The 14,406-nt window shown below is 38.1% G+C and overlaps 4 protein-coding genes across 4 annotated transcripts; 2 read left to right on the top strand and 2 right to left on the bottom strand.

Annotated features, from left to right (window-relative positions):
• LOC114365564 (uncharacterized) lies at positions 1 to 1,604 on the top strand. The gene has a single exon (XM_028322168.1). It carries the CDS (start codon positions 279 to 281, stop codon positions 1,602 to 1,604), a length of 1,326 nt encoding a protein of 441 aa, XP_028177969.1. The 5' UTR covers positions 1 to 278.
• A 952-nt stretch (positions 1,605 to 2,556) lies between these two features.
• Positions 2,557 to 7,768, bottom strand: Hlh54f (basic helix-loop-helix type transcription factor HLH54F). The gene is made up of 4 exons (XM_028322209.1): positions 7,518 to 7,768; positions 7,099 to 7,186; positions 6,534 to 6,681; positions 2,557 to 2,939 (listed from the first exon to the last, which is right to left on the bottom strand). The coding sequence occupies exons 1-4, from the start codon at positions 7,615 to 7,617 to the stop codon at positions 2,634 to 2,636; spliced, it is 642 nt and encodes a 213-aa protein (XP_028178010.1). The 5' UTR covers positions 7,618 to 7,768; the 3' UTR covers positions 2,557 to 2,633.
• Positions 7,769 to 11,193: 3,425 nt separating this feature from the next.
• On the top strand, positions 11,194 to 13,715 carry LOC114365589 (glucose-fructose oxidoreductase domain-containing protein 1). The gene is made up of 2 exons (XM_028322198.1): positions 11,194 to 12,713; positions 12,759 to 13,715. Exon 1 carries the CDS (start codon positions 11,347 to 11,349, stop codon positions 12,550 to 12,552), a length of 1,206 nt encoding a protein of 401 aa, XP_028177999.1. The 5' UTR covers positions 11,194 to 11,346; the 3' UTR covers positions 12,553 to 12,713; positions 12,759 to 13,715.
• A 60-nt stretch (positions 13,716 to 13,775) lies between these two features.
• LOC114365590 (10 kDa heat shock protein, mitochondrial) lies at positions 13,776 to 14,406 on the bottom strand. Its single transcript, XM_028322199.1, has one exon. It carries the CDS (start codon positions 14,240 to 14,242, stop codon positions 13,931 to 13,933), a length of 312 nt encoding a protein of 103 aa, XP_028178000.1. The 5' UTR covers positions 14,243 to 14,406; the 3' UTR covers positions 13,776 to 13,930.

Below are 14,406 nucleotides of genomic sequence, written 5' to 3'. Positions count from 1 at the left end.
AAGACTTAGTCTACATAGTATGATAACTGTCGTCATTTGTTTTGCAAGTCCTCACCATGTTGTCGCGATCGATCTGTTTTATTTATGGTTTCGGAACTGAATGTCAATGTCATCTGTCATTCATGTTTGTTCATGTTTGATTTTTTTACAATAAAAATGTGTTGTTAATTTCTGAGAGTTTTCAATATTAAAACATGGCGCAGCCGTTGTGAAACGATCCTAAAGTGTGATTGGATGCGAAAATATTGTTTTCTACTGAAAGTGTCCTGTTAAATATCATGGAGTCGTCGTCGGCGTCAGTGAAATTGCCTCCAAATTTCGACATTCGCTCTTCGCAATCAGCTAATGATTGGAACTATTGGAAATGTTTGTTCGAGGACTATCTGATAGCAACTAATCAAGATGGAGCTTCAGACAAAATTAAACTGTCATTGTTGCGAAACATGATGGGTCCGGAGTCTACCAAAGTCATCCTAACCTTTAAATTATCGGACGAGGAGAGACGAAGTTACGACAAAATTGTGTCTGAAATCGACAAATATGTGAATCCCAAAAGTAATCCGGTATTTGAGCGATTTAAATTCAATGAAAGAAAACAGGAAGTTGGAGAATCATTTGAATCATTTTATACTAGCCTGAGGGAATTAATAGGCAAGTGTGGATATAATGACAAATGTTTAGAATCTACAGAAGATCAATTATTGCGAGATAGGATTGTACAAGGGATCCAGGATCACAGCCTACAGGAAAGTATGTTAAGATGTGAGGACTTGACGTTGGATAAAGCTGCAAACATGTGCCGAACAAGTGAAATGAGCAAACTACAAGTAAAGGAAATGAACCCCACCTTACTAGTGGATACAATAAAATCCAGAAAAGTAAGGGACCAACAAGGTGTAAAATATAAGGAGTTTAGCTGCAGACGCTGCCAGACAAGACATGGACCACGTGCATGCCCTGCTTTTGGAAAAAAATGTAACAAATGTGGGCTGGAGAACCATTTTGCAGCCAGTTGCAGAGTTAAGAAAAAGGTACAGGAAGTCAAATGTGAGGAGTCTGATTCGGATGAAGGTGCGTATTGTAGAGCTGTTCAGTCAAAATGTGGTGAAAAGAAGGCCTGGTCTGAAAATATAGAAATTGAGGGACATAGTGTTCAATGTAAGCTGGACTCGGGAGCAGATGTGAGTGTCATGCCAATTAAAGTTTTTAATAGAATAAATACAAATTTAAATTTAAAGTTAAGGGAATGTAATTTGAAAATTGAATCTTTTGCTGGTGAAAAGGTAAAACCTAAAGGGATGATAAGTTTACGATGCAAATTTAAAAATTTTGAGTGTTATGAGAATTTTATAGTACTGGATTGTAGTAATGTGTTGTTGGGATTATCAGGATGCATAGCTTTAAATTTAATTAAGCGCATAAATAATGTGGAAATAAATAAAGATAAAGAGAAATTTATTAAGGAAAATATAGAAGTTTTTGAAGGGGTAGGTAGGTTGCCGGGAGTATTTGAGTTTCCTGTTAAAAATACAGATGATCAAATTTGTCACCCTTCGCCAAGGCTTCCAAATAGTATGCTTGCACCATTAAAAGTTTTGTCATAAGTATTTCAAAATTATTTAAAAAGTGTACCTAGTTTTTTTAATTATTCAAATATACAGTTAATTATTATTCCTAAATACTACGATTTTACATTAAAGAAGGATAACAGTGCTGTTGGAACAATAAACCTTGATTGTGACGATGATCGACCGAGCGTGTATAAGAAATACGCGTGTGCTCACAGGCGCGTGGCGGTCCTGACTGATTTGCAACTTGAAGTTGTCGCGCGCTGTAGGTAATTATCTCGGCCGGCATAGGCGAGTGACGGAGGCCTGGTAATATGACTTATTCGTATATAAAATCAAACTATGCATGTTTCTACTACATTAATTACCTAAATTATATTCAATATTTATTTCTCTTCACCAAAAAAATATCCCCCAGTTACCTAAGTATTTTTGTCTCTATATTCGTAATTTCGTAAGCCACGTAAGTGGTTTACAAATGCACTTCAGTTTCCGTCGCTTTGAGTTGTTTTTTCCCGCCTATTCCTGTTTGTTTTGTCAGATCCCAGCGACATGGCTTGACATCCACTTTGTCCGGGATCCGGTTACCGAACACGTCACATTCCCGTGCTTCACGTAATTATGTGTGCAGTATTGGATTTATGGAAAAATACAGTAATAAGTAATTTAACCAACAGTGGATTAACAGTGGATATTAAGAATTGGAAGTTAATATAACGGCACTGGACGGCTTCTACATATAAGGGAAAGTTGACTCAGTCTCTCTTTTTGTTACGTTTTCAGTAAAAGTTGGCTATTTTCTAGCTGTAAGAATTAATCTTAGGATATGGTAAACTAATTTTCAGTGCGATTTCCACTAGCAATTTCCACATAATCGTTTTAGCCATAGGACGTCTACTGCTGAACATAGGCCTCCCACAATGATTTCCATAGTTTTTTACTGCCCAAAAAGAATTTATTGATATCACCAGAATCAAAACGCTGTTAGTAAATAAATCTGTATAATTTGGAGGTTCCATTTCATTTCCAGACGTTTCATTCAAAAGTCTCAATTATCTAATATTTTCATACATTATTCATTAAGTTTTCAGAAGAATACGACCTCATTTCGTAATAACTATCTTTGTATCCGTATTCGCAGTACTGCATAGGCGCGTTGGCTGCTTCGTTCGCTGTATCGTCGTAGCACCGATGCTCATAGTCGTTTTCAGAGTATTCCTGGTTGTAGTTGTCATGGCAACTGTTCTGCGCATCGTTCCTTACGGTAGCTGCGCGGGAGTTGGTTGACTCGTTGCTCTGGGAGTTAATATTCCATCGCTGAGATATGGAACAGCTGAGCGACCCGCCATGTTGGAACGCAAACGGCCATGCCTGAAAAATATAAATATTCTAATTAGTATTTACCTAGATGTAGAGTTCAACGGCAGTTTAACTCTCCCCGAGACAAGCTTGGGTTACTTTTCACGGGCAAGCTCTGATTAGATTCCTTCTTCGCTACACAGGAGTTGCAGTGATGGGAGCGAGAGGTGGGAAAAGTTCCGTTATTTATCTAAATGAAAACGATTGAAGCTCAAAACAAATGAAAGATATCTAAGAATTATAGCAACCCCAAAATCGTGTAATGTAAAGTTGAAAATTCAAAGCGATTATTGAAAAAGGGTTCATAGGCCAAGACCTCCCAGATAGTAAACAAAGATTCAAGTGTGAACACCAAATTTATTGCATCACAACACAACCGCACTTTTTATGTCCAAACAAACATCTTGGTCTTTGGGTCACTGGTGAACACGTCATGTCCGCTTTTGGGGTCGCTATTAAATTAAAAACACTCAATATTATAAAGAATCCAACAGACGGATTTACTAAATTATTGCTACGTTAAATTAATTAAATGAAAAGAAAAAAGAAAGTATACAACTTCGTAGCATTTCGTAGCTACGTAGATATTCGTAGTATCAAATATCAATCAACATTCGACAGCTGCTAAAATAAAATTAAAATTCATAAAATTCATTTACACGCTGTAATACATAATTTATGTAAGTCTATCTCTTTCAATTATTCTACTGAAAATTCATCTCAGAATACATTGATAAGTACCTACTTGATAATAATAGTAAACATTAACTACAGCTTGCTAACTAATCATGACAGCGCGTCGTCGCTTACTTTGACTTTTATGACCTCCTCAATTCCTCAATTACTTAATTAGTTCTTCTTTTCTTCAGGTAACATTTGATGTTTTTCTAAAGATATTAATTATGAACATAGCTATAACATTAACATGATTGTGTAAATCTCAATTCGTTACTGTAACCTTGATCATTTTATTACATCGAGGGAGTATCCAAGTCGAATGCATCTCAATTATCCTTAACTCCGTAATTAAATGGAAATATCGTCAAATTCAAAGACAAAGAACCATCCAGGGCAACAATAAAACAGCACAATACATCTTTAACGTCCGGAGATAAACTTTATTTATACCCAGAACAGCTGCAAACTTTTGGTCAGCGCGGGCGCAGACGTGTTTGTTGTTGTAACCTTTTTGTTCCTATCTCCAACTTTTTGACTTTGTTTATGTTTTAAAATGGTCGGAAGAGACTCTTATTTTTTAGGTGAAGCAAATTTTTAATATTTTTTCGAAGTGGAACACACAAGTTGACGAAAAATAAATTAGGTATATTATGTACTACTTATGACGTAGCGTTCTTGTTTGATACTTTGATAATATGAAGAACGACATTTGGCTTCTTCTAAGTTTTAGAAAAGTAACATCACCAGAGTACTAATAGCAACATTAAGCAAAGAAAAGCAGTCGTTTATAAATTAGTTTTCTTTTCGTAAGGTTAACCTAGTAATTAATTTAATTAAGAACTTCCTTTGTAAAATGAAAATAAATGAAAAAAACTAATATAATTAAAGTTTACAAAATCACAATATCCTGAAACTAAATCGAAAGCATTTGTGACTGGGCTCTTAAATTCTAAACGGTCCGTTTAAGTTAAACACACGAAAGTAACTTAATCCCCACATCGATCACGCGGGACCTTCGTGGAACGTGCCCGAATCCCGCGTCTGTACAGTGATTAATTTGTGTCTGTGACAAAAAATCCTTTGGTTATTAAAATATTGCACTATACGCAAACGTATAAGGATTTCTTGGAGTTTTCGTAGCAAACTAATATTCGCGATGATGACCGACATCTCTGAGCCAGAAACTCCGATCTTTGATAGATTAGAAGTACTTCAGGTACCTAACTGGTCTGAACTGGCCGAATCGAGATCCAATTGGAAAGAACGGTTTGAAACTTCGAACACCGCCGCTGCTGTACTTTTGTGGTGAACCCACTAGTAAAACAAATTAACTACTTAAAACCAGTCAGTTAACAGTACTAATAATTAAAATTACTTATTCATTGTTTCTTGTAGCAAATTAAAACATTTTTTATTAAAATGTTCGTAGCAACTTCGTAGCAATCTGACTACGAAACGAAATAATTGAGAACAGATTTTCTTGTAACTTATTTGTACCTAAAAATACATTTTAATTATAATAACTACCTAGATGAACGCACACAAAAATCTGTCAGCCATTAAATCCTGTTAATCACAGAGTCTCACAAAGTTAAACAACCGAAAAACAAATAACTTTCTCCCGGGATTGCGGTTAGCTCGTGCCGACGGAAAGAATTAGGCGGGTGACAAGTGTGACAGGAAATTTATTGCGAACAATTATGTGATCCGAGTGTCCCGGGTGACATATGGGCGGGTTCAACTCGCCTTGTTAGAAACTAACGAGCGATGACAGCTTTTGTGGTTACCGTTGATTTACTAAACGCTCTTTTTTGTGACTTCTGTGAAGTAGAGTAGGCGAAAAGCATGATTATTAAAGTGATAATTGGAAGGTAGATAGCACATCTGACTAGACATTTACGTTGCAAAATTGCACCTATTTGCTATTATAAACAAAAGCTGCGATAGTTGATGTGCCGTCGTCTCTACATAATCTAGTTTACGGGCATTCAAAATTAATGTAATTTGTAAATATGAGGAAAGTACCATAATAATTTATATGCGACCCCGCGACGTTTGTAATGAGACACAGTGTGAGTATCTCCGCTATTTTGTCCTAATATCACATACTAGCTGTGCCCGTGACTTCGTACGCGTGAAAACCCGTTTTTGTATCATTTTTCATTGTAGCTCTGCTTCTATTACTCGTATCGTGATGGTTTATAGCCTTCCTCGATAAATGAACTTTCTAACACTGAAAGAATTTTTCAAATCGGACCAGTAGTTTCTGAGATTAGCGCGTTCAAGTAAACAAACAAACAAACCTTCAGTTTTATAATATTAGTATAGATGAACATACCAATGTAGAGTTTCGTTGTTTCCTTGAGGAACAAACTCCAACCTCGTCTTACCTAACTGAGCGGGTGCGGTGGCGTGTGCGCAGATCCTCGGCTCGTGCAGCAAGGCGCGGCCAGCCGCAGCGTGTCCAATTTGGACAGCAAGGTGTCTGCTGGCACCCAGGGAAGAGTCGTCTTTACCCTAATAACCTTAAGAAACAAACAAACTCTACCCTCTTACCAAACTAAGCGAGTGCGGTGGCGTGTGCGCAGATCTCGGCTCGTGCAGCAAGGCACGAATGTGGGCAATGTAGGACGCAGCCAGTCGTAGGGTGTCTAACTTGGACAGCTTGGTGTCTGCTGGCACCCACGAGAGAGTCTTCTTTACCCTAATAACCTTAAGAAACAAAATAAACTCTCCTCTTACCAAACTAAGCGGGTGCGGTGGCGTGTGCGCAGATCTCGGCTCATGCAGCAAGGCGCGGAGGTGGGCAATGTAGGACGCGGCCAGCCGCAGAGTGTCCAATTTGGACAGCTTTGTGTCTGCTGGCACCCAGGGGAGAGTCGCCTTTAACCTAATAACCTTAAGAATCAAAATAAACTCTCCTCTTACCAAACTAAGCGGGTGCGGTGGCGTGTGCGCAGATCTCGGCTCGTGCAGCAAGGCGCGGAGGTGCGCGATGTAGGACGCAGCCAGTCGTAGGGTGTCTAACTTAGACAGCTTGGTGTCTGCTGGCACCCACGGGAGAGTCGTCTTTAGCCTAATAAAATTATAGAGGTCCAATGTTGACTACATTTGAAACCACATCTTGAAACTATCACCCTCTGGGTGATTTTTGAATAGGCGTAGGTAATTGGATGACTAATGATCATTACCTATGAAAAAAAATAGTTCGTCTGCAGCCCGCAAACGAATTGTTTTTCAAAATCAACTGTCTTAAACACTTCGTTCTTACCGGGAAATCTGGGACTATTAGATTAGTGGTAGTTAAGACGGTGCTATTCATGATTTTCAGACACTTTAATTCAACTCGCTAAATAATGTGAATTAAGTAGTGCCAGTCAGTGTCTTGTTTTAATAACCACATTCAAAGTCAGTCAATTGCATAAAAATTTAGATACCTATTTCTTTGCAGTACTTAATAAATATTTGGAAAATTGCATATTAAAGCACCAACCTGCAAAATGCTTTTGAGAGAACTCTCATCCTGGCCCGTTCGCGTGCGTTGGCTGCGTTTCTGTGTTGAGGTTCTTGCGAATTTCGACCTATTGCAAAGATAGCCCAAAATTGTTAACTCTGGCACTGAATAGAGGGAGTACTTATTTGTATAATATAAATATTTCTGGCCAAAATAATGAAATTTTGGTTCTACCTACATACAAAAATTTCCTTTTCTACATGTAGATATAAACACAGGTATTATTCTAATAGATCACAATAAAGTATTTGAATTTGAAACAAATCTACTACTTTTCTTACTTACTAGCCATGCCTAAAAAAGCATAGCAAAAGGGTAGCATGATAAGAACCTCCTAATTTATTTTCTCATAAGTTTTTCTTTAACTTTTATAACAAGTTTTAAAAAAATAACAATACCTGAATTGGACTGCGTATCATCGAAAAAAAAGTCATCGTCGTCGGCGTCGTCCGAGCGCTTTTCCACCGGCGGCGATTTATTAACTCGTTTCCTAGGCATTATTGCACACACCACACAATTTTAAAACTAAAGCACACCACTAGAACATTTTATTGATTTTTAAACATTTTAAATTTAGAATTGCCGCAAGGATTCATGAGAGCTGTTGTCTTTGCACTTGGCTTTTAACATTTGAGGTGCGCACGCGCAAGGCGGGCGGCGTGCAAGTTGGGCGGCGCTAGCGCTCGCCCCACCCTCACGAAGTTTCAGTGCTACCCCTCGGCAAATGAAAAGGAGTCTTTACTTAAATAACTCAGCACTAATTGGTGTTTGAGATGCCTGAACGCTATATTGATATGTACACAATTAGAGGCAAGGTTGTCGATTTAGAATTGATAAATAAAAAACTATAGGTACTTACTAAGCACATTTTCAGACTTCCGATTTTCGATAAAATCTTTCGTGTGAGGCAAGCCAAGGAATAGAGATTCTGTTACATACCTATTAACTAGGTACTAGCTACTCTACTTACTTACATTTTTGGTTTACCTATCTACCTTGTTTAAAAAATGATATGTCCACAATTGAATTGAATTTAATTGAATCTCTATTCCCGACGGTCTTATGTTTTAAACTTTCCATACCTACTTAGGTGCTGAAAGATGATGAACGCTTATCTCGTAAAGCTCGATTGTCCTAAAAATGTTGAAAATCCTTGACGAACATGCTTTAAAAACAACGAAGCCCACAGGAACCCTTATACTATGATGCCGACATAGTGACTACACTGAACCGATAGTAAAGCAGGATGCATCTTTCTATATTTTGGACATATGATCAGAAAAGCAGGCGATATTGTCTCTATCCTAATTTAATGCTTTGAAACAAAAAAAGTCGATTTTCGAAAGATCAACTCTTAGAGCAATTAGCGCCGTCAAAGACGAACGAATTTGACAGCAGGTCCGGGTCACACTTCCGCGACACCTAATACTTTATTTGACGCCTCTTACCTCTACATGTGCCGCGCACTCCTGCGCATAGCGGCATTGCACAAGAAATGCGGTTTTATTGATTCACTCTCATTTTGACGTATTTCTTTTAGAAAAAAAAAAGCGAAATATTTGCCTCTTTTCTGGTCTACGTTATCTTCATCATCATTTCAGCCACAGGACGTCCACAGCTGAACATAGACCTCCCCTAATGATTTCCATATAGCGCGGTTGGTTGTGGCCTGCATGGCTGGGTAGGGTAGCGGCCTACATCCAGCGCCATCCGGCTACCTTTATGAGGTCGTCGGTCCACCTTGTGCTGCGTTTTCCGGTATGTGGCCTTCACTCCAGAACCAACATTATATTGATTTTCATTTTTAACTAGGTAAGTACCTTCGGTCGGACACCACTAGCCCCGCTAGTGTTTTATTGTCATTAAAAAAAACGAATATAGAGCTCAATTGTAGCCTTCATAAGTTCTGACACTGGTCTTAATGCCATTAAATATGAATTCCAAATCATAAATTAGTCATGAAACATTATTTTCGTGCTGATCATCCAGCCCTAATTGTGGAAGCGAGTGCGGCCGACAGGAGGAGTTACCGAATTGCTGCAAATAGGATGCACTTAGGGCTGTCCACTTTGATAATATCTCTTTAATATAAATTTATATCAAAGAGTCGGAGGATCCCTTACGTTACTTTAAATTTCAAATAATAACCTACATAATTAAAGTCTACATTAAAAACCACCCAACATTCTGAGAGTGGGCAAATCCTGTATTTTTCTCTGGTAAATTAGAGAGGATAGTCCTAGAGGTACATTAGGGGCACAATAGGTAATCGATTAAGCAAAATAATTATGTTCCTACATCCAACTCTTGACGAAGACGTTTCAGACAAACAGATTGGAAAATGATTCAGTACTCGATTTTCCTAGGCCTGAAAATCGACCATTGAATTTCAGCCAATCATCCATATTATTATATTCGGATCACGTAGGCTATTCTTATTACATAATTAGAATCAGTAATGATTTTGTTGTAAATATTTTAAAATAGCTTGTGCCAACCCTACACGTCCAGGTGTTAGATCTCAAAGCATTGAATTTAAGCGTTCCGACGAAAAGCGATTCATTTTAAGCGCCACCGAGTGTGACTTACGACTCGGGCTAGTGTTTACTTAACAAATATTATTCTTTGTTCCATTTACACCCAGACTACAATCAATATTCTAATTAAAAACAATAAGTAAAATCTCAGCCTGTTTAATAAGCATAATAAATGTAGAGTTAGCCCATCCCATGGATTTAAATTAAATTAAAAGCCAATAACAAGTTATTTAAATTGTTGTTCAGTGTTCTATTTACCTGTTTGTTCTTTATCTTAAAAATCCCATTTCGATTCAAACTGTAACAACTAAGTAAGTACTCGTAAATTGCAAGGCCATGGTATCGCCCCTGAAAAATAACCCTCGCTAAATACGCCTAGTCCAGTCAATAAAGCATTATAGATGGAAAACTGTAGAACACAATTACTGACTTCAGGACTTTATTCTGACAAGTTAGGAGGTGAACATAGCAAAAGTCCCCGCCCTTAGCCCTTGCGCCGGCGGGGAGAGGGGGGTTTAAAGGTGCCACTTTTCGGTTTTTCACTTAATCCTCGGAAACTATGCGTCCTAGTGACATGACAAATTGAATAAGCTTTTTTTGGTTCATAGTAGTCATGTCACTAGGACGCATAGTTTCCGAGGATTAAGCGAAAAACCGAAAAGTGGTACCTTTAAACCCCCCTCTCCCCGCCGGCTCAAGGGCTAAGGGCGGGGACTTTTGCTATGTTCACCACCTAACTAGGCTAAATAAAGTCCCGAGGTCAGAAATTGTGTTCCACGGATTTCTCTCTACACCGTCGTTAAGGCATTCATTGACTGGACTAGACAATGAGTAAAAATTTTACTTACGACGTTAACTGGTTCTATTCGATATTTTCAATTGTTTGATGCATCTACAACTTAGCCTAGGCACTAGGCGCAGACAGGAGAAAACCTCTACTTATCTATAAAAAACAACTGGAGGAGGGGATTGGGGGTTCCCTCGAAGCCGGAGAGGCTCGCTCAAGAGCGAGCCTGACGCGGAGCTGCGGACGAATGTCCAACTAGGACAATAACTCGCGGCTCCGTTTCTTTGGGCTCTGGTGGAAACTGTCAGGTTTTGGTGGGTAGGCCCCGCCTTTAGTGGGTAGGCGTGGAGAGTCCCACATAACCCAGTCGCCGTCCGCATCGTCCAGTGGGTATGCGCAAAGCATTTCCCGACTTAAAAAAAAGCACTAGACGCAGACCACCGACTTTTAGTTATAAGTAAATAGGTAGCTGATAGTTGAGTTGGGCGCACACTACACCGATTTGGTATCGGCCGATTCTTCATACAAATTAGAAATCGTTCCAACTATCGGCTAACTAAAAGTCGGTGGTCTGCGCCTAGGCTTTTGCAGCTTTTGCTACAATCTCAAAATGCTTTTTTTTTATATACTAATCTAATTTAAGGAAAGATTTGATTAGGATTTTTGCATGCATTGGCTTAGCACGCCTTACGCCGTTCCAACAAAAAAAATGTACTGTCAATGTCAAAGCTGTCAAGTCTTATGTCACTAGTTGTCAATGTCAAACAGATGTTTACTGGGTCAGTCGGTCGGTTTAGCATAATTATTTTTTTCTTCTTAACTTCTTCTATTGTTCGTACTTCTAAGTTATTAATCGAATAATATTCATGGTTACATTCACATTTGAAAAATAAATACGCCAAAATGCTTCCGGGCATAGGAGTTTTCGGCACTGGAGCCATTGCGAAAGTCTTGGTGCCATTCCTTAGGGAAAAAGGTTTCTCTGTTGAAGCAATTTGGGGCATAACTCTGCAAGAAGCCGAAGCTGCTGCAAAGGAATTGAAAATCCCGTTTTTCACTAACAAGATCGACGATGTATTGCTGAAGAAGAATGTGAATTTAGTGTTCATTGTCTGTGCTCCCAATTTACACGCTCAGATATCAGTTAAAGCTCTGGGAATCGGCAAACATGTCGTCTGTGATAAACCTGCAGGCCTATGTCAGGCAGAAGCCCTGAAAATGGTCAGAGCCGCTCAGTATTATCCTACATTGATATCTATTGTTAATCACTCCCTACGTTTTTTGCCAGCCTTCAGTCATATGAAGAAATGTATACAAGATGGCTATTTGGGCAATCCTGATGAATTGACTCTCATTGATGTCAGAGTCCAAATGGGGCCTTTAGTTGGAGACACATACAACTGGTTGTGTGATGATACAATGGGTGGTGGAACCCTGTCATTGGTTGGAAGTCATGTAATAGATCTAGTTAGTTTCCTCACTGGACAAAAGGTTGTCAAAGTCCATGGAGTTCTGAGAACATTTGTTGAAGAAACTCCAAAAGTGAATGGCATCAGAAAAATAACAGCTCCAGATTTTTGTACTTTCCAATTAGAAATGGACAAAGGCCTGCTGGTGACAGCTACACTCAACAATCACTTGCCTGGCCCTTGTTTTAATCAAGAAATTTATGTTTGCAGTAAAAATGGTTATTTAGTAGTGAGAGGTGGGGACTTGCATGGTAGATTGCATAAAACAACTGCAAAAGCATACCCAGAAGAGGATGGGAAAAGGCCACATGAAAAAGAAGAAGTTATCTATGTTGATGTCGAAGATTTGAGCTGTGCATCAAGTGTAGTTCCTAAACCATACATCAAAGGTCTATGTAAAATGATAAGTGCACTGAAAGAGGCATTTTTGCCGGTAAAAGAGCAAATGGACTGGATAAAAGAACCAGTGAGAGCAGCAGCTAATTTTGAAGATGGGCAAAGAGTACAGGCCACTATGGAAGCGCTGCGTCAGTCGAACGAAGATGGTTGCTGGATATCCGTAACTCTGCTGACTGAACCACCAGACCCTAACCCAGCGTTGTCAGCTGCAGTGAGGCGTACTGCCATATCTCTACAGTGATTTAAGCTATATGCCATTATTGTGTACCTTTATTAAATGTTAAGTTATTTTGATTAGTTTAATAATTATCATGTAAGGCATTGACTTTTAAAAACTTCAAATAATAAGTTATATCAAGCTTATTTAATTTTAAATATTTTCATGCTTAAAATTATTTCTAGGTGGTTTGAAAAAGAAATGTACTAATTAATATAATGCTTTTCTAGGTGGTTTGAAAAAGAAATGTACTAATTAATATAATGCTTTTCAACTTTTTGCTTGACCTACTTTTATCCTGAAAAAATTATTAGGTAGGTACCTACTAATTTTATATGCACATAAATTAGTAAGTATTACATTTGTAGCAGGTTGTTGTGCAAGTATTTTGGCTTTAGGTGTCATGTCATTAAACAAACAGGTTCAATTTTTTAGGTTGCTAGGTAGGAACAGCATAAACAGCATTCCACTAACAATAAGATTCAGGATTATGATCACACAAATTATGTTATTGTGCTTGTGTAACTTTATCATTTCATTATTATTTTATTGTTCAAAGTATTTGAAAGTCAGCCCACAACAGTATTATAAATGATAAGAAATACTGATGTTAGTTTATTACAGAATTTAAATATTTTATGTGTAATGAATAGTGTTCTCATCAGTCTCAGAAAATGCACAAGCGTTGCTATTTACTGGGGCAATACTGAAACAAAGCTTTTTCTGTACATTATATCAATCATTGTCCTAGAGGTGTTTTTAATTTTGTAAATATTATATTAATTTAGGGCTATAATTAAAGCAAGTTAAGTTTTCTCATGAAATGTATTTTCTTTTAATCACTATTTTAAATGTAAGCCTAATTGGAACTGCAATTGAATCTTGATTTTATCAGTAAGCATCTGAAATCATGTGATATCAAACTGTGAAATACTGTTTGTTGCATTTTTGTACAAAATATAGGTAATGCTTAAACAAATTCATTCGTATTATTTGAGTTTCACTACGATTTTCTTAGAAAATCTCCACTATGGGAGTTATTAACAACACAACCTAGTTGTTTTGGTTATTATCAGGTAAACAATAGTGATTATTAAAATCTCATTACTGAGATAAGTGGCACATACTAAATGGTTCACTATAACCTACCTACCTACTGTTCTAAGTAGACAGTGATGCAACATAACCTATAAAATTTTCAGATACAAAATACTATGAAATAGTGTCAGAAAGTAAATAAAAGATAGTTTTTATAACAATATTATAATTAGAAATGCAACGTCGTTAACATCAATGCTTCGGCAACCGGCTTATTACACAATCACATGTTCATTCACTACAAATTCTAAATGACTAACAGAACAGAACCAGAATCAACCACAAATTTTAAATCTAACTAATTCTAATTTTCAATTTTGGCGAGTATATCAGACTCTTTGAAGAGGTGGTATTCCTTCTCATCGGTGTCCAGGCTGACTTTGGTGCCGCCGTATTCGGGAAGAAGAACTTTGTCACCGACCTTCACAAGCACTGGAATGAATTCACCATTGTCTTTTCTGGAGCCGGGACCAACGGCGATAACCTCGCCGTGTAGGACCTTAGACTGAGCCTTCTCCGGGATCACGATGCCGCCAGCGGTCTTGGTTACGGCTTCAGCTCTCTTGATGAGAACACGGTCGAGCAAGGGAATTAGTCGTTTAGCTGCGCTGGACATTGTGTTTTGTGCTTGCTGTACAGTGTAAAGAAACAAAAGAACAGACTTTCTTAGCTGTCTACACTTTTAGATCTAGAATATTCTCTCGTCTCGGAGCCGGCGAGTGAACGAACTTGCCTTTGCGACTGAACTTAGAACTCTTTCGTGCTCAACACGCTTTTTTT

The sequence above is a fragment of the Ostrinia furnacalis genome, unplaced genomic scaffold (assembly GCF_004193835.3).
Source record: "Ostrinia furnacalis isolate ACB-3 unplaced genomic scaffold, ASM419383v2 OfSCF7604, whole genome shotgun sequence".
In the NCBI taxonomy this organism is placed as follows: Eukaryota; Metazoa; Arthropoda; class Insecta; order Lepidoptera; family Crambidae; genus Ostrinia; species Ostrinia furnacalis.
The sequence above is the reverse complement of the archived record's forward strand: the minus strand, read 5'-3'. Positions and strand labels throughout refer to the sequence as shown.